Source organism: Globicephala melas, chromosome 17, assembly GCF_963455315.2.
Source record: "Globicephala melas chromosome 17, mGloMel1.2, whole genome shotgun sequence".
NCBI lineage: Eukaryota > Metazoa > Chordata > Mammalia > Artiodactyla > Delphinidae > Globicephala > Globicephala melas.
Window position 1 is genome coordinate 27,352,033 of NC_083330.1, and position 20,326 is coordinate 27,372,358.

The following is a 20,326-nucleotide window of genomic DNA, read 5'->3' on the forward strand; positions in this document are numbered from 1 at the left end:
TATTGTGTTCCTATGTCTGCAAGGTAATTCGTTATAGTTTTAGTACCTTTTATGTGGCTATGATCTCAAAGAGACTGTGTTTCTTTAGGTCTAGGATTACTACATCTTTCATGTATAATTTGTTAACAACATTTATTAAAATATGTTGAAGTTAGGTAAACTATTTACACAGGCATAAATAACTCATTTCATACTCTAGGAAATTCAAGGTTGATTTAATTGTATATGTTTTAGTCTTCTTTAAAAAATTTTTTTTAGTAACCATTAGGTATTTGGACCTATCCAAAGGTTATGATTAAAAAGATAGTATTCAATCTATTCAACTTGAGACAATGCAAATTTATCCAAATATAAATGGGAAAATAAGATGATTAAGAAGATAAAACTAAGTCTGAATAATCAAATTTAGGCTAAAGGAAAGATGAAACTGAGATAAAATGGAATGGGAACCATACAAAAAAGAGTAGCAAGCAAAAGTGAGAATGCTCAAAAACAATTACCACTAAGGAGATCTGGTGAAAATAAAGTCCCATTAGAGTGAGTTATAAAGGAGAAATATTTTAACTGTATTTAATACTTGGTATTACATATTTCAAAAATTTAATGATTTCAAAGACTTTTTTGATATTAGAGCATAAGGAATTGGAGAAAGTCCAAAGAAATCAATGAAGACAGTAATAAAATCCAATTATAGTTTACAAAAAATCTTAGAAAAGTCTTTTCCAGATACATAAAAAAATTTAATGAACCAAACCGAAGAACAAAGAATTGACTTGTTTGTTTATTGCTTCACTTTCAACAGCAATCAAGTATAAAGAAGCATCATTCAGGATTTTTTTTCCTCATTTGAACCAATATTTTTAATGAAAACTTGAACCGAACATTAAGAAGTTTTGTTTCCTTTGATTTAAAAAGAACAAATGGTGAATATATTAGTAATATGAGGTACTAGGTAAAATGATAAGATTTTTATATGATAGCCACTCAATATTTTAATTAATAACTATTTTTAGATTATCCACTAACAGGAGAGCACTTGACTTTGGACAAATAGACAAGGGTCCAGTTTCAGAGGCATTAGGCGAGAGAGCAAATCACTTAATATAGACATGTACAAAAGATGTAGATATACTGGCTTAAATTGTTGAAAAGATGGATCAGTGACTGTGCTGGGGCTGAAAATTATTTGGATGTTATCCCTGAAAGATTCTGAGGAAAGAACTTCTGTCAAGGATTTATAGGGACTTCACCAGCAAGGAGATGTTTCAATAAAGAGAGCAGAGTTCATGGAATCTGAAATAGTACATAAATGAACTTATCCATGAAACAGAAACACACTCACAGACATAGAGAACAGACTTCTGGTTGCCAAGGGAGTGGTGGGGGAGGGATGGATTGGGAGTTTGGGATTAGCAGATGCAAACTATTATGTATAAAATGGATAAACAGCAAGGTCCTACTGTATAGCACTGGGAACTATCTTCAGTATCCTGTAATAAACCATAATAGAAAAGAATATGAAAAAGAATACATATATATGTGTTCATATGTATAGTTGAATCATTTTGCTGTGCACCAGAAACTAACCCATCATTGTAAAACAACTATACTCCAATAAAGTAAATTAAAAAATAAAAAAAAAAAGCAGAGTTCATATCTGAGAGGAGAAGGGGCAGCGTTTCCACGGGGACAGCTGACATGGTAGCGAGGGAAGGATAAAGAAGGTCCACATCTGTACCTCGTGCTGTTGAGTGATAAGAATGACATAAGAGAAAGGTTAAATTTCTGTCCAAACTGGAGAAAAATTGACCGAAGGAGTGTAGAGATATCACTTATATCACTTAAGGCTATAATTTCAGACCTAGTGTGTTCAGAGGAAAAAACTGTGGGCTAACTCCTAGGGAATCTGGACTCAGGTTCCTGCTGGAAGTATGGGGGTCAAGGCCCTTGAGGTCATGCCCCACAGTTCCCTTCAGTTTTCCATCCAACAAACTTGTAAGAGCTGTCTGTTGTGGAGTAGACATCTGTAAATGAGGAATTTTGGCAGCATAATTTTGTTACACTGAAAAAATAATTTTATTACACTGAAAAATTTTAACATTTTATTATTCTAGTAATTTTCTGAAATATAGATATCATGCAGTTCAAGTTAAATACTTCTATATGGTCTACATACTATGTCTTGATGAAATTCTTAGAAGTTTTATCCAAGTCAACACATATTGTAATTTTTAAACCAGATAAGGATGTTAGAACTCTGGATGGGCTAAAAATTTGATACTCTTGGCATTCTCTAAATGTTCTTTTGGTGTTTTATTTGGAGGAAAGGATGAGGGCTGGGTGTGGGAAGGAGAGGCAGGGAAGGTGACATGTCTGGGAAAGGGAAGTCACCACTGCTGCGAGGTGAGCAGACTTCTCTTGTCCCAAGCAGTCCGCTGTGCTTCTGAACTTGACTGTCCCTGCCAGCAGCCAAAACTCTGCAGTTAATTGCATCCACCCTGCTTAGAAGTTAGTTTAACATCACTCGTTGTTATGGAAACTTGTCCCTTGTGGGTCCTCATCCCCCGCTGCCTAAATAGCTGCCAAAAGTATCCCTTTGACCTTACATGGCATGTTATAGTGCACGGGCTCTGGAGAAAGGCCAGACAGTTCAAAGCAGGGCACGACCTCTTGCTCTCTGTGAGACTTTATTCTGAACACTTTGCTCTCAGCCTCATTTTACTGAAACATAAAATGAGGATGATGATGATAGTAATAATAATAATAACAATAATAATATGATAATAATAAATCCATCATAGAACTGTTTTCAGTATCCAAGGAGTAATACATATAAAACTCTTAGAAGAGAATCTGGCAACTAATATGAACTCCCTAAATGAATGTTAGCTCTTATTAAACCACACAGTGTTCACTTCCTGTGATGAGTTTGGGCAAATGTCATTCTGTTGATTTCAGTACATTACTAGTGACCCTTTTATTTAACTCTTCTCCAGCAGCTGCCAAATGCATCATCCCCTAATTTGGTCCTAAAATAATTTTGGTCTAGTCCCCAATTAAATGCTGTCAACCCAGCTATGTAAGTCATGCAGTGTCCCTGAATGTTACCTGTACTTGTCCTCATTTGGCTAAAGTTTACTCATTTCTAAATTGGAGGTAAAGATAGCTAAGTAACAGGATTGTTGTGAAGATTATGAAGATTAGTGATACAGTATATAACTAGCCCAGTGATTGACACATAGCACAGAGTAGTTCTCTTTCTGTCTCTCTCTCGTTCACACACACGCGCGGGCGCGCACACACACATACACACACACACACAGAGGCTTGCTTCTTCCTCTTTTCCTTTCTTTTTTTTTTTTTTTTTTTTTTTTTTTTGCGGTACACGGGCCTCTGACTGTTGTGGCCTCTCCCGTTGCGGAGCACAGGCTCCGGACGCGCCGGCTTAGCGGCCATGGCTCACGGGACCAGCCGCTCCGCGGCATGTGGGATCTTCCCGGACCGGGGCACGAATACGTGTCCCCTGCATCGGCAGGCGGACTCTCAACCACTGCGCCACCAGGGAAGCCCCTCATTTCCTTTCTTTCTTTCCCTCTTCCTTCCTTCCTGCCTCCCTTCCTTCCTTCCTTCCTTTCTTCCTTCCTTCCTTCCTTCCTTCCATTAAAGGAAATCATATTGTGCGGGAGTAGATATGGAGATATTTTATAAAGCAAGCAATGCTTCTTTTGACCTCTGACATTACAGGCATAAATCTGATTTTGAAGACAAAACACATCTATTCAGTCTGTATTTTTTAAGACGGTTGGAAAAACCGAATGATATGCTGGCACCTGTCTTCTTTTCACTGACATTTTGTGCCTTATTATGTCTACATTCTTCCTCTTCATTCTTTTGGCTGAAAGTTGCCCAGGTTCTGCTTTTACTAAAGCCCCTCCTCTCCCTCAGCCACTGCCCCTGCCTCTCTCTCGTCTTCCTACCTGTACTGCAACGTGGTATTCATGAATCTGGCCTTAATTCATTAGGTATATTTGAGGTCCCCAATTTTGATGGTTTAAAACAGGATTTAATCCACTGACGCGAGATATAAGATTCAAGAGTGGATGCTTTCTATACCCTGAGGTGAGAAAAGTAATGTAGGAAGGAGTTGATGAGAGTAAAAATCCCTATATAGAGCCTGAGAAAGTCAGCTTTGGTACAAGGTGTGCCAAACATTGATGACTATGAGTCAGGATATTATTTAGGGTTTTTTGGGGGTTATTTTTTGGGGGGTTTCTTTTTTTTTTTTTTTTTCTGGTACACGGGCCTCTCACTGCTGTGGCCTCTCCCGTTGCGGAGCACAGGCTCCAGACGTGCAGGCTCAGCGACCATGGCTCATGGGCCTAGACGCTCCGCTGCATGTGGAATCTTCCCAGACCGGGGCACGAACCCGTGTCCCCTGAATCGGCAAGAGGACTCTCAACCACTGCACCACCAGGGAAGCCCCAGGATATTTGTTTTAACATGCATCTGTGTATGTGTGATGATGAGTGAGGCTGGGTGAGAGGTTGTTGCATATGTGAATGAAATTAAATTGTCACATGGTCTTTGCGAAGAATGTTCAGATTGATGTTAATTATAGATAATGAAGAACTAACAGTGTAAAAGAGAAAAACTACAAATTTGATTGTACCATGTAATATTGTTAAAATTAATAGCATTTGTGTCATGTAATTAGGCTATTTCTACCTAATAATCATTAATGACATGGTTATTCATATCAAAATTATATATAACACATACGTCAGACAAACTTTGTTTTAATTTGTTTGACTGTAATAGGTTTTATGTTTGTTGGTCTTACGGAATGAGTAATTTTTATAAAAGAGAACTTGCTTGTTCATTGTGACTTTGTTCCAGTAAATTTAAAAATATATCTTCACATCTCTGAATATAAGCAATTTCATCTAAATCAGTGAACTCATTCAGACTCATCTTGGGGCCAAAAGATAGGTGTGAAATGACAAGTATTTGCATTAAGTAAGAAAGTAATTTTAGTCAATAAGCATGAATTTTGTTATTGTACTAATTCATTGAAAAATAATCTGTGATCATATTGTTTTTATCATTTAAATTTGTTCATGAAAAGTCACTTATTCAGCAAATATTTGCTGAGACCCTATTTTGTGCCAGGTACTGATCTACTCTCTGAGGAAGAGGAAGCCCTGTCCTCTGGAGGCTTATGTTCTAATAGGCAGAGACAGGCGGAAAACAAACAAGTGAATACAGATTATGTTAGGTGATCACAATGTGCTATGGAGAAAAATTAAGCAAGTAAGGTTGTGGAACATAAGGTGTATTATATGTCATTCAGAAAAGGTCTAATTTCTTTTTGAAATATTTTCATCTCACTATTGTTGAAAACACAAGGAAAATCCTCCTAGTGTTTCAGAATGTATGTAGATATATACAGATACTGACTATGCCTTATAGTAAGAAATACCCATAGTGGTCTTTGACGGAGCATCTTATTAAACAGTGCAGTTTTTTAGTCCAAAGTCAAGGAAACTAGAGAGGAATACTGCCAAAAACTTGTTAAAATGCTGTTCTTGGAATCTGTGAATATGAACTGTAGTAATTACTTAAGTGTAAAAGTATTCATGACACTGAAATAATCCTTCTATTAAGAAGAACTGTGGAAATGATATCTCCTCCTATTAGTAAGTAGCCTGAGTTTGCTAACACTAAAAAAGAATTTTGACAGTTGAAGACATTTTCTGGTTTTGGCTGGAAGATGAAGATTTATGCATAATCAAGTCATATCACATAGAAATTCTTCACTAGTGTACAAATCCTTCTGTATTTTAAATAAAAACTGCATTTCAGACACCCTAATGAGCACATAAAGGAGATTTGAAAGCACGTACTCTTGTGGAGTGTTTGAGAGAGGTAGTATTCCTGAGTTTCTGCTGTGTGCCAGGCATTGCTTTCAGAGCAGAGAGTACAAGACATACAAAGACAAAGCTTCTTCTGTGTCCAGTTGAGATGACAATGTTCAGGTAAGGACATTGTCCTTAAAATACCCAAAATACTGTGCCCAAAATACTGTGAAAATAGAGGTCTGAGGACTAAAACGAGGAGAGGTGGCGGCGTGAAGGCGGGAGAAAGCTTTATGAAAGGCTTCCTTCTGGAGGGGGCAGAATGTGTAGCACAGAGTAGGTACTCACGAAACCTGAGACCCTGTTGTGCGTTCCTCTGTACTAGGCCTGGGGATATAATGTGAAAACATGTAATTCCCACTTTTCCTGAGAAGCAGTCTGTTTAGAGAATTAGACAAACCTAAAAGTGATAATTGCTTTAATAATTGAAACTACGAAGTGCATCGGGAGCTCAAAGAAGGAAAGAATTTAGTAGTTTCAAAATAAAATACAAATCTAAACATTCCAGAGTGGCTAAAAGACATGAGAATTCAAAGGATAGTTTTTAATTTATGTAAATAAATAACTGGGGTTCTTATATTTCATATTTAGATTTTCAGTTTTACTATTCTTGCTAATTATATGAATCTATTCTTAATTCAACATTATTTTGAGCACAGCACTTTAATAGTGGAGATTTTATTAGAGAACTTAACTGATATCAGTTGGGGGGAGGTGGAGGAAATACAATTTGCTCTAGAAGATTTGCATTAGATAGAGTAGTTACAGGCTGTAACATCTCCCCTGTAATTTTATGAGAATGGTATTACCCTGGCTTTCACTGTGTGATTGCTGGTTACCTTCTGTCAGTGAGCAACAGTCTTACTGCAAAGCAGGAGCACAACCCTCTCTTTGTCTCCGTGGTCAAAGCAATTACTTCTTAGAAAGTCGGATTTTTTCAGAATGACCATGTACAGGAGCAAACGCAGACATCAGAGATGTAAGTAAATTCTGACCCAACTTTTTCATATGACTGTGGTGAGAGAAACATACTTGATTTCTTAAAAGACTAATCATGACTTCAGATATATCCTGGGAGTAGAAAAGATATTGTAGCTTTTTTCACCCTAACCTTTATCCCTGTTACATGCTTGAAAGATGTTGGGGGGAAAGGGGCTAATTCACTTGTTACTATGGAAACCTTTGGAAAGGTTTACAAAATTAACAGAGAAACAGATCAAATGCAATTTCAGTCTAGCTCAGCATCCTTCACACAGGCATGATAACTGGATAGTTCTCTCTCTCTCCCTCTCTCTCTCCTTTTTTTTTTTAAAAAAAACAACAATTTATATTTATTCATCCAATTTCAATCATAACTCTCAGTGGAAATAAAACAGTTCTGAATGAAGGGGAGAGAGTTAATTGTGAATGACAAGCTGAATATTTAACGAGATATTCATTGCCAAACTTCTTGGACCAGAGCATATTTGTCATACTTCACTACAGGCATCATTTTAAAGGGTTAAAAGGAATCATCTGTAATCTAACCTAAAGGGACTGGTTCTGACTGAAAAGGAGCAGCAAAATCACCCTGGCCTAAAGTCCAGAACAAAGATGATTAGGAACTGAAAGCCATTAGGATTTAGCTAAAAATCAAAGAGTCTTATAATAAAACTGTGTTTTATGGTAAAGCAATATGCCTGTCATGGAAAGCTTTCCAATCACATCTCTCTCCAGTAAGCCCAACTCGTTATCACTTTATCTTTTCCATTGCCTAAAGTAATTATTACCATATTTAGCCCGGTGTGTCCTGTCACTGACTCTATTTGCCATCTTAGACAGGTAACTACAACTTGTTCTATAGTCAAAGTTTGCACTTTTTCATTATTCCTATGATGTCTTTAGATATTATCAAATATTTTAAAACATAGCAAGACTATCAGCAACAATTACTCCATCAAAAGGCCAAAATATGATAGACATGTGATTTTCTTTTTTGAGAATGATCTCATTTTGGTCAATTTTTCACTGAAGACCAGAACACTAATATTTCTCTTGTTCCAAGAAGTTTTATGCATCACAGAAAGCTCTGAGGGACAGGACTGCCAGTTTGATTTTCTATGCCTGATTGCCTTTTGATGCCATTTCTTTCTTGTGATTGAGAAACAACATATAATAATTGCTACTTTTTTCTTATAAAAATGATTGGTATAAAATCTACAAATATATTGCTGATTAATTCCCTTGTGATTTCCTCCCACAAGAATGAATCTAAATTATGCATGTACTTGAAAACCATCTTGCACTTTTACTCCTGTATCTTTTGTACACCCCCTCATTTTTTTCCATGGGAGTAATCATTGCCTTAATACACATGACAAATAAAAGATTCTCAGAAAAATTTTACTGAGTTTCTTCCCCTAAAATGTGCTTGCTGAAGTCTGCGATTAAGCAGCAGGAAGAAATTGTGAATTACATGAGACAAGTCAGAAGATGTATAATTATACAGGATGAACACAGTAGGGTGTACTGAATGATTTAGTTTAAAAAAAAACTAATGTGTTACTTACATTTAATTGTATCAGTTAGCTGTATTACATTGCATTAACTGTTTCTATATTCTAATCATATAAAATATTGGACAGCAAGAATATAATAAAGTTAACGTACATAGAAAGCTTAGCAATAAAAGCAAATAGAATCCTTAAATGAATTTCTTTCTTATACTAACAATATTTGCAAAAGCAGAATGTAATACAATTGTTTGCTATCTAATGGATATATAAAAATATCTGAATTATCCCATCACCAAAATACAGTGCATTTCCATTTTCAGTCATATCTTTTATGTGTTTTTGATCATGTAAAAAGCATAAACTAACATAGAGGTAATTGTAATCCAATTAAAGCAATAATTGCACACTTAACAAATTTCAATGTGGGAAAGAAGGAAAATGTTCTTATGATTTTTTTTTAAACTGGAAAAGTACATAAATAAACTTTCTAATGTTCTCATTCCCTAAAAATTTAATATAATGTCCTTTTGTAAAAATAATGCAACTTTCTTTTAGAGGCTCCGAAAGGAGGAATAGGAAAGGTGCATATGATTATGCCAGGGATTTGAAAAGAAGCAGGAGAGCAAAGATACCTGTAAAAGACATTTTAAAGTGTAAATGTCACTAAGTCTTTGGAAATTCCTGGGAGATTTTGAAATCCATTCCTCACTCATGTCTAGATTAGTTATGTATAATTCCCTGTAGAGGAGAAGGAGAGAAAGGGAAGAGTACCCTTTTCCTTGCTTTTGATGGAGCAATTGTTATAGAAAAGAAATCGCTTCAATGTTCATTAAGATAGCAGATCTTACCTATGCATAACTGCATAGGGACTTTCAGTTAGATACAGAATTGGTCGAGTGGTAATAAAAAATGTTTCCACGTGTCATATGTTGATTTCACCAGAGCCAGGCAGGTAGAAACCACTTTAAGGAACTCTAATATATGTAAGCCTATTTTTACAAATTAGGTTGGGGTGGAAATCATCACCAGTATAAATTTTTCTGTTAACATTTAAATACTGAATTTTTATACATATTGAATCAATCTATTTATTGAAGTGTGCAGCTTATGTTTAATTTTCAAAAATCTTTATAAAACAAGGTACACCTGTAATCTCCTTTGCTGAAATTCCAGATGACCTTGAGAAAACAATTTTTTGTTTTTAAAAGAGACATGGAGATAAATTCTTAAAGATGAATATGTTTTGAAATACAGACTTAAGAGAAAAACTAGAGTAGGAGCCATGTGATATTAGATAGAGAATTTGAAAAATACTACAATCCTTGTACCACAGCAGAGAAAACTGTGTATATCTAATTTTAGGTATGTAACGTTTTATCTTATTACTAACTAGGAACAGATATTCATTTTTGATTGCTAATGATATGTTTGGGTGATTTTATCTATCTTATTATGGAAATATGTGATGAGATCACTTCAGAAATCTGAATACTAGTCACAGTTCTCTGCTTGTAATCTCATCCAAGGTCTGTTATCTCTGTGGGTTGCAATTTCTTCTTCTATACCTTCAGCAGACAGTGCAGAGAAGACGTTTTCTAAGGTGTCTTCCATCTCTAACCCTCAGTGCTTTCACAACATAGGCCTCATCAAGTAAGACTCCTACTCGAAGACGTGTGACAAGTTCTCATTGCCTAAACTGTGGCTCCGGGCTCATGTGCTTCAGATCCATGTGACCATGGATTTACTGTAAGAGGTCCTAGAATCCATATGAATATTAATCACTGCCTGTACAATGATGAAAAAATACATACATCCCCCATATGTATATCATGTACACATACCTATATACCCATATACTATTTTTTGGTTCTAATGAAAACTAATATATTTAAAAGGTCATAGTAAATTTTAATAGCTTTTAATGTCATATGTTTTATATTTTATTTTTAACAACTGTATCACACAGGGATCTCATTGTGTTTCAATGTTTAAAAAAGGTGTTCTCATATTCTCAAATATTGGGAATTGCTGAACTAGAAAATGAAATACAACCACGACCTTGTAACACAGACATTTATATCATTGTCACTCACTGCATATTTCCTTCCTGATACTATGTTCTAGCCTTTATTGGGCTACTTCATTATCCCAAACATTCATACTCTCTCATCTCCATGTCTTTGCCCATACATCTTCCTGTTGATGGGTGGCCTTCACTTGCATCTTCATGTATAGAAATCATCTCTGGTAGAGGTGTCACTCAAATGTCATCTCCTTCTTAAAGGTTCCCCCAGTTTCCAAGTCAAACATATCTTTTTGTTCTTTTTTTCGGAGGATAAATTGTAATTTTATTTACACTTTCTATATTCTGTCATATACATTGAAAATTGTTTATTCCACTAAGATTTTTTTTTTATGTGAGGTACCTTTTATTCTTTCTTGAAGCATTCTCAGAGCATAAAGAAATGCTTCGCCCATAACAATCCATCACAGACTAATAATGCTTAATCATTAAATAAATATTTATTGATCACCTGTTATATTACCTTCAGACACTGCTCTAGTGCTATGGCTGTAGCAATGAACAAAACAAAATTCTATTGGAGAAGGGAAGATGACACACAAATAACTATATATTACTCCATGTGATGCTAAGTACTATGGAAAAGAATAGAGCAAAAAAGGGAAAGGGACTTTTGGAAGGTGAGGTAGAAAATTATTATTTTCTATAGGGTAGTCAGTCAGGAAAAACCAAGGTGATTAAGGTGACAGTTGATCAGACATCCAAAGGAAATGAAGGAGCAAACTCTGCTTCCTGGATAGTTCAGGCAGAAACGGCATGTGCAGAGTCCCTGGGGTAATTGGGATATTGGAGGACCACAAAGTAGGCAATGTTGAATTAATGAAAAGATGTGAGATTGGTATTAACAGATACACACTACTATATATAAAATAGATAAACAACAAGGGCCTACTGTATAGCACAGGGAACTATATTCAATATCTTGTAATAACCTATAATGGAAAATAATCTGAAAAATAATAAATGTGTATATATGTATAACTGAATCACTTTGCTGTATACCTGAAACAAACACACCATTGTAAATGAAATATACTTCAATTAAAAAAAAGAGAGAGAATTGGAAAGAAAAAGCATCAGGAGCATTGGACGGATAGAGTAAAACATATTGAGTAGGCCAAAACGTTCTTTCTGGTTTTTCCATAAGACGTTATGGAAAAACCCGAACGAACTTTTTGGCCAAGCCAATAGAATTAAGTGGAATCGTATATTTTATGTATAACTCAATTGAGATATAAAATGTATTTATTAACTTTTAAGAAACACTATCCACACTTTTAAGTGACTCATGCAATTTTTTTTAAATGACAATTGTAAGAATGCATAAAATTCATTACACTTTGTAGTAGGCAAGGCATTCAATCATTAACTGCAAGACAATCAAACAGCAGTCATCCAGAGGTCAGAAAGATATTATTCGAACAAGAATATTTTCTGATTTACCATCTTATGAATATCCTTGTATTTTTGATATTTTAAGATTCTGTCTCTCTTTAAAAATCTTACAATGAGAAAAAAATAAATTTATAGTTTTATAGAATTGTTATAAGACTTCTTAAGGAATGGACAGAAAGACACAGACTGCTGTCCTTCCTGGAGGACACTATTAAATTCAATCCCTGATTTCTCTGTTATTGATGCTTGTTGGGAATTCTGCTCTGAGATCTGCAATTTCTCCAGTCATTTTTTCTCTCAAGTTCTTTATATGAATACTATAACAGGTATGGATTGATAATTTGTTACATTATATATTCCTTCATGAAATCATGTCTTCATGGATAGAATCAGGATGGTCTGATTGAGCATAATGGGACCATAGTTGTCAGTTTGGGAGCAGAGATGTACAGGCTGACTGATAACACCCTTGATACAAATTGACCTTATATGGAAATACATATCAGTCAGCCCAGCATCCTTAATCATTTACTTTACTTTTACAGGCTCCAGCCTACAACTGATTCTGCCTGTGGGAATACTTATTCATTTCTCTCTCTCTCTCTCTCTCTCTACCTCTCCTCCATGTATTTTTCTTTTTTTCTTTTTTTTTTAAACGTTTTTATTGGAGTATAATTGTTTTACAACGGTGTGTTAGTTTCTGTTTTATAACAAAGTGATTCAGTTATACATATACATATGTTTCCATATCTCTTCCCTCTTGAGTCTCCCTCCCTCCCACCCTCCCTATCTCACCCCTCTAGGTGGTCACAAAGCACTGAGCTGATCTCCCTGTGCTATGCGGCTGCTTCCCACTAGCTATCTACTTTACATTTGGTAGTATATATATGTCCATGCCACTCTCTCACTATGTCACAGCTTACCCTTCTGCCTCCCCATGTCCTCAAGTCCATTCTCTAAGAGGTCTGTGTCTTTATTCCCATCTTACCCCTAAGTTCTTCATGACCATTTTTTTTTCTTAGATTCCATATATATGTGTTAGCATATGGTATTTGTTTTTCTCTTTCTGACTTACTTCACTCTGTGTGACAGACTCTAGGTCCATTCACTTCACTACAAATATCTCAATTTCATTTCTTTTTCTGGCTGAGTAATATTCCATTGTATATATGTGCCACATCTTGTTAATCTATTCATCTGATTATGAACACTTAGGTTGCTTCCATGTCCAGGCTATTGTAAATAGAGCTGCAATGAACATTTTGGTCCATGACTCTTTTTGAATTATGGTTTGCTCAGGTTATATGCCCAGTAGTGAGGTTGCTGAGTGGTATGATAATTCTATTTTTAGTTTTCTAAGGAACCTCCATACTGTTCTCCATAGTGGCTGTATCAATTTACATTCTCACTAACAGTGAAAGAGTGCTCCCTTTTCTATACACCCTCTCCAGCATTTATTGTTTCTAGATTTTTGGATTATGGCCATTCTGACTGGTGTGAGGTGATATCTCATTGTAGTTTTGATTTGCATTTCTCTAATGATTAATGGTGTTGAGCATTCTTTCATGTGTTTGTTGGCAATCTGTATATCTTCTTTGGAGAAATGTCTATTTAGGTCTTCTGCCCATTTTTGGTTTGGGTTTTTTGATTTTTTGTTATTGAGTTGCATGAGCTGCTTGTAAATCTTGGAGATTAATCCTTTGTCAGTTGCTTCATTTGCAAATATTTTCTCCCATTCTGAGTGTTGTCTCTTGGTCTTGTTTATGGCTTCTTTTGCTGTGCAAAATCTTTTAAGATTCATTAGGTCCCATTTGTTTATTTCTGTTTTTATTTCCATTTCTCTAGAAGGTGGGTCAAAAAGGATCTTGCTGTGATTTATGTCATATAGTGTGCTGCCTAAGTTTTCTTCTGAGAGTTTGAGAGTGTCCGGCCTTACATTGAGGTCTTTAATCCATTTTGAGCTTATTTTTGTATATGGTGTTAGGGAGTGTTCTAATTTCATACTTTTACATGTACCTGTCCAGTTTTCCCAGCACCACTTATTGAAGAGGCTGTCTTTTCTCCACTGTATATTCTTGCCTCCTTTATCAAAGATAAGTTGATCGTATGTGCGTGGGTTTATCTCTGGGCTTTCTATCCTGTTCCATTGATCTACATTTCTGTTTTTGTGCCAGTACCATACTGTCTTGATTACTGTAGCTTTGTAGTATACTCTGAAGTCAGGGAGTCTGATTCCTCCACCTCCATTTTTCGTTCTCAAGATTGCTTTTGCTATTTGGGGTCTTATGTGTTTCCATACAAATTTTGAAATTTTTTGTTCTATTTCTGTGAAAAATGCCATTGGTAATTTGATAGGTATTGCATTGAATCTGTAGATTGCTTTGGGTAGTAGAGTCATTTTCACAATGTTGATTCTTCCAATCCAAGAACATGGTATATCTCTCCATCTATTTGTATCACCTTTACTTTATTTCATCAGTGTCTTATAATTTTCTGCATACAAGTCTTTTGTCTCCTTAGGTAGGTTTATTCCTAGATATTTTATTCTTTTTGTTGCAATGGTAAATGGGAGTGTTTTCTTAATTTCACGTTCCTATTTTTCATCATTAGTGTATAGGAATGCCAGAGATTTCTGTGCATTAATTTTGTATCCTTCTACTTTACCAAATTCACTGATTAGCTCTAGAAGTTTTCTGGTAGCATCTTTGGATTCTCTATGTATAGTATCATGTCATCTGCAAACAGTGACAGCTTTACTTCTTCTTTTCCGATTTCAATTCCTTTTATTTATTTTTCATCTCTGATTGCTGTGGCAAAAACTTCCAAAACTATGTTGAATAATAGTGGGGAGAGTGGGCAACCTTGTCTTGTTCCTGATCTTAGTGGAAATGGTTTCAGTTTTTCACCATTGAGGATGATGTTGGCTGTGGGTTTGTCATATATGGCCTTTATTATGTTGAGGAAAGTTCCCTCTATGCCTACTTTCTGCAGGGTTTTTATCATAAATATATGTTGAATTTTGTTGAAAGCTTTCTCTGCATCTATTGAGATGATTATATGGTTTCTCTCCTTCAATTTGTTAATAGGTTGTATCACGTTGATTGATTTCTGTATATTGAAGTATCCTTGAATTCCTGGAATAAATCCCACTTGATCATGGTGTATGATCCCTTTAAAATGCTTTTGGATTCTGTTTGCTAGTATTTTGTTGAGGATTTTTGCATCTATGTTCATCAGTGATATTGGCCTGTAGTTTTCTTTCTTTGTGACATCTTTGTTTGGTTTCGTTATCAGGGTGATGGTGGCCTTGTAGAATGAGTGTAGGAGTGTTCCTCCCTCTGCTATATTCTGGAAGAGTTTGAGAAGGATAGATGTTATCTCTTCTTTAAATGTTTGATAGAATTCACCTGTGAAGCCATCTGGTCCTGGGCTATTTTTGTAGGAAAATTTTTAATCACAGTTTCAATTTCAGTGCTTGTGATTGGTCTTTTCGTATTTTTCTATTTCTTCCTGGTTCAGTATTTGCAGGTTGTGCATTTCTAAGAATTTGTCCATTTCTTCAATGTTGTCCATTTTATTGGCATAGAGTTGCTTGTAGTAATCTCTCATGATCCTTTGTATTTCTGCAGTGTCAGTTGTTACTTCTCCTTTTTCATTTCTAATTCTATTGATTTGAGTCTTCTCCCTTTTTTTCTTGATGAGTCTGGCTAATGGTTTATCAATTTTGTTTATCTTCTCAAAGAACCAGCTTGTAGTTTTATTGATCTTTGGTGTCATTTCCTTCATTTATTTTAAATTTATTTCTGATCTGATATTTATGATTTCTTTCCTTTTGCTAACTTTGTGGTTTTTTGTTCTTTCTCTAATTGCTTTAGGTGCAAGGTTAGGTTGTTTATTTGAGATGTTTCTTGTTTCTTAAGGTAGGATTTTATTGCTAAAATATTCCCTCTTAGAACTGCTTTTGCTGCATTCCATAGGTTTTGGGTCGTCGTGTCTCCATTGTCATTTGTTTCTAGGTATATTTTGATTTTCTCTTTGATTACTTCAGTGATCAGTTGGTTATTAAGTAGTGTATTGTTTAGCCTCCATGTGTTTGTGTTTTTTACATATCTTTTCCTGTAATTGATATCTAGTCTCAAAGCATTGTGGTTGCATAAGATACTTGATACGATTTCAATTTTCTTAAATTTACCAAGGCTTGATTTGTGATCCAAGATATGATCTATCCTGGAGAATGTTTCATGAGCATTTGAGAAAAATGTGTGTTCTGTTGTTTTTGGATGGAGTGTCCTATAAGTATCAATTAAGTCCATCTTGTTTAATACATCATTTAAAGTTTGTGTTTCCTTATTTATTTTCATTTTGGATGATCTGTCCATTGATGAAAGTGGGGTGTTAAAGTTCCCTACTATGGTCATGTTACTGTAGATTTCCCCTTTTACTGCTGTTAGTATTTGCCTTATGTATTGAGGTGCTCCTATGTTGGGTGCATAAGTATTTACAATTGTTATATCTTCTTCTTGGATTGATCCCTTGATCATTATGTAGTGTCCTTCTTTGTCTCTTGTAATAGTCTTTATTTTAAAGTCTATTTTGTCTGATATTAGAATTGCTACTCCAGTTTTCTTTTGATTTCCATTTGCATGGCATATCTTTTTCCTTCCCCTCACTTTCAGTCGGTATGTGTCCCTAGGCCTGAAATGGCTCCCTTGTAGACAGCATATATATGGGTCTTGTTTTTGTATCCATTCAGCCAGTCTGTGTCTTTTGGTGGGAGCATTTAATCCATTTACATTTAAGGTAATTTTCAAAATGTATGTTCCTATTCCCATTTTCTTAATTGTTTTGGGTTTGTTATTGTAGGTCTTTTCCTTCTCTTGTGTTTCTTGCCTAGAGAATTCCTTTAGCATTTGTTGTAAAGCTCGTTTGGTGGTGCTGAATTCTCGTAGCTTTTGCTTCTCTGAAAAGGTTTTAATTTCTCCATCAAATCTGAATGAGATCCTTGCTGAGTAGAGTAATCTTGGTTGTAGTTTTTTCTCCTTCATCACTTTAAATATGTCCTGCCAATCCCTTCTGACTTGCAGAATTTCTGCTGAAAGATCAGCTGTTAACCTTATGGGGATTCCCTTGTGTGTTATTTGTTGTTTTTCTCTTGCTGCTTTTAAAATGGTTTTGTTGTATTTAATTTCTGATAGTTTGATTAATATGTGTCTTGACGTGTTTCTCCTTGGATTTATCCTGTATGGGACTCTCTGTGCTTCCTGGACTTAGTTAACTATTTCCTTTCCTATATGAGGGAAGTTTTCAACTATAATCTATTCAAATATTTTTTCAGTATCTTTCTTTATCTTTTCTTCTTTGGCCCCTATAATTTGAATGTTGGTGCATTTAATGTTGTCCCAGAGGTCTCTGAGACTATCCTCATTTCTTTTCATTCTTTTTTCTTTATTCTGCTCTGCAATAGTTATTTTCACTATTTAATCTTCCAGGTCACTTATCCGTTCTTCTACCTCAGTTATTCTGCTATTGATCCCTTCTAGAGTATTTTTAATTTCATTTACTGTGTTGTTCATCGTTGCTTGTTTCCTCTTTAGTTCTTCTAGGTCCCTGTTAAATATTTCTTGCATTTTCTCTATTCTATTTACAAGATTTGGGATCTTCTTTACTATCCTTATTCAGAATTCTTTTTCAGGTAGACTGCCTATATCATCTTCATTTGTTAGGTCTGGTGGGTTTTTACCTTGCTCTTTCATATGCTGTGTGTTTTTCTGTCTTCTCATTTTGCTTATCTTACTGTGTTTGGGGTCCCCTTTTTGCAGGCTGCTTTTGGTGTCTTTCTCCAGTGGCTAAGGTTGGTTCAGTGGGTTGTGTAGGCTTCCTGGTGGAGGGGACTAATGCCTGTGTTCTGGTGGATGAGGCTGGATCTTGTCTTCTGGTGGGTAGGACCATGTCTGGTGGTGTGTTTTGGGGTGTCTGTGGCCTTATTATGATTTTAGGCAGCCTCCCTGCCAATGGGTGGTGTTGTGTTCCTGTCTTGCTAGTTGTTTGACATTGGGTGTCCAGCACTGTAGCTTGCTAGTCATCGAGTGAAGCTGGGTCTTGGTGTTGAGATGGAGATCCTGGGAGATTTTCGCAGTTTGATATTATGTGGAGTTGGGTGGTGTCTTGTGGACCAGTGTCCTGAAGTTGGCTCTCCCACCTCAGAGGCACAGCATTGACTCCTGGCTGGAGCACCAAGAGCCTTTCATCCACACGGCTCAGAATAAAAGGGAGAAAAAATAAAAAGAAAGAAAGAGGATAAAATAAAGATAAAATAAAGTTATTAAAATAAAATATAATTATTAAGATTTTAAAAAAAATTAAGTAAAAAAAGAAACAAAAACAAAACAAAACAAAAAAATGGATGGACAGAGCCCTAGGACAAATGGTGAAAGCAAAGCTATACAGACAAAATCTCACACAGAAGCATACATACACACTCACAGAAAGAGGAAAAGGGGAAAAATAATATATCTTGCTCCCAAAGTCCACCTCCTCAATTTGGGATGATTCGTTATGTATTCAGGTATTCCACAGATGCAGGGTACATCAAGTTGATTGTGGAGATTTAATCTGCTGCTCCTGAGGCTGCTGGGAGTGATTTCCCTTTCTCTTCTTTGTTCTCACAGCTCCCGGGGTTCAGCTTTGGATATGGCCCTGTCTCTGTGTGTAGGTCACCTTTGGGCGTCTGTTCTTCGTTCAGACATGACAGGGTTAAAGGAGCAGCTGATTCAGTAACTCTGGATCACTCAGGCCTGGGGGTGAGGGGCACGGATGCAGGGCAAGCCTGCAGCAGCAGAGGCTGGCGTGAAATTGCACCAGGCTGAGGTGTGCCGTGTGTTCTCCTAGGGAAGTTGTCCCTGGATCATGGAACCCTGGCAGTGGCGGGCTGCACAGACTCCCGGGAGGGGAGGCGTGGATAGTGACCTGTGCTTGCACACAGGCTTCTTGGTGGCAGCAGCAGCCTTATCGTCTCATGCCCGTCTCTGGGGTCCACACTGTTAGCCACGGCTTGCGCCGGTCTCTGGAGCACATTTAAACAGCGCTCTTAATCCCCTCTACTCGCGCACCAGGAAACAGAGGGAATAAAAAGTCTCTTGCCTCTTCCACAGGTCCAGACTTTTTCCTGGACTCCCTCCCAGCTAGCCATGGTGCACTAGCCCCTTCAGGCTGTGTTCATGCAGACGGTCCTCTCCCTGCGATCCGACCGAAGCCCAAGCCTCAGCTCCCAGCCCCCGCCCGTCCCAGCGGGTGAGCAGACAAGCCTCTTGGGCTGGTGAGTGCTGGTTGGCACCGATCCTTTCTGCAGGAATCTCTCCGCTTTGCCCTCCGCACCCCTGTGGCTGCCCTCTCCTCTGATTTCGAAGCTCCCCGCTCCGCCACCCGCAGTCTCTGCCTGTGAAGGGGCTTCCTTGTGTGTGGAAACCTTTCTGACATCACAGCTCCCTCCCACTGGTGCAGGTCCCGTCCCTATTCTTTTGTCTCTGTTTTTTCTTTTTTCTTTTGCCCTACCCAGGTACGTGGGGGAGATTCTTGCCTTTTGGGAGGTCTGAGTTCTTCTGCCAGCATTCAGTGGGTGTTCTATAGGAGCAGTTCCATGTGTAGATGTATTTCTGATGTATCTGTGGGGAGGAAGGTGATCTCCACGTCTTACTCTTCCGCCATCTTCCTCAACTTCCCCATGTGTTTTTCTACATATTAATGCTCCACAAAGGCAAAGGTTACTTTGGTGAGCATTTGTACATTTTCCTTTAACCTGTCTACATTCAGAAAACAATGTGGCTATCATACATCATCTGCTCTCTTAGTTTCTCTTGTCTAAGAATCTGTACTGTATTTGTATCTAGACCTGCATAAAAACCTTGACATTTACTCTGTCAGTTGTACAGGTAAATGTTCTCTGCAAAATGGCATTTAACTCTCAAAGAATGTTACAGTTAGAAATTATGCTGTAGATTTGTATTTACTGAGCACAAAAGATACACGTGTGGCAACTAGGCTCTTAGCAAAAGAAGGTTGGTATTAAAGTAGATATCAATACATCCTTTTAAGATATTGTCATGAATTCAGGGATTTTTACATGACTGTAAGAAAAGATGACCATTCAAAATCAATGACCACTATTGATGGATAGTGGGAAAGTATAGGAAGTAGTCTTTGTTCCACTTAGAAACAACTTCTTAAAAACCATAATCTAGTGTAATTATGTCTTTTGGACAGTCTATGTATTTGGTTGAGCCATATTAAATTGTCAATTTTGTAAGTCAAAAATGGCAGTTTCACATCGTTAAATGTAAATACCAGCTATGACAGAATTTGGCCAAAAAAAGGTGAGGGACAGGTAGCTAAAAGTCATCACACCAATACCAGTTGACACTAAGTCAAGGACCTTTATAGCT

General features: G+C 36.7%; 1 protein-coding gene across 9 annotated transcripts in view; it reads left to right on the forward strand.

Annotated features, from left to right (window-relative positions):
* The window catches only part of RALYL (RALY RNA binding protein like), an 822,798-nt gene that overhangs the window by 539,909 nt on the left and 262,563 nt on the right, over nucleotides 1–20,326 (forward strand). The window contains exon 1 of one of the 9 annotated variants that reach the window (XM_030839213.2): nucleotides 6,769–6,894. The exons of the other annotated variants lie outside the window; for them this stretch is intronic. Within the exon in view, the coding sequence (XP_030695073.1) occupies nucleotides 6,858–6,894 (37 nt within the window). The 5' untranslated portion in view covers nucleotides 6,769–6,857. Of the gene's footprint in view, nucleotides 1–6,768; nucleotides 6,895–20,326 lie in introns of those variants that run through there. 9 annotated transcript variants of the gene reach the window in all.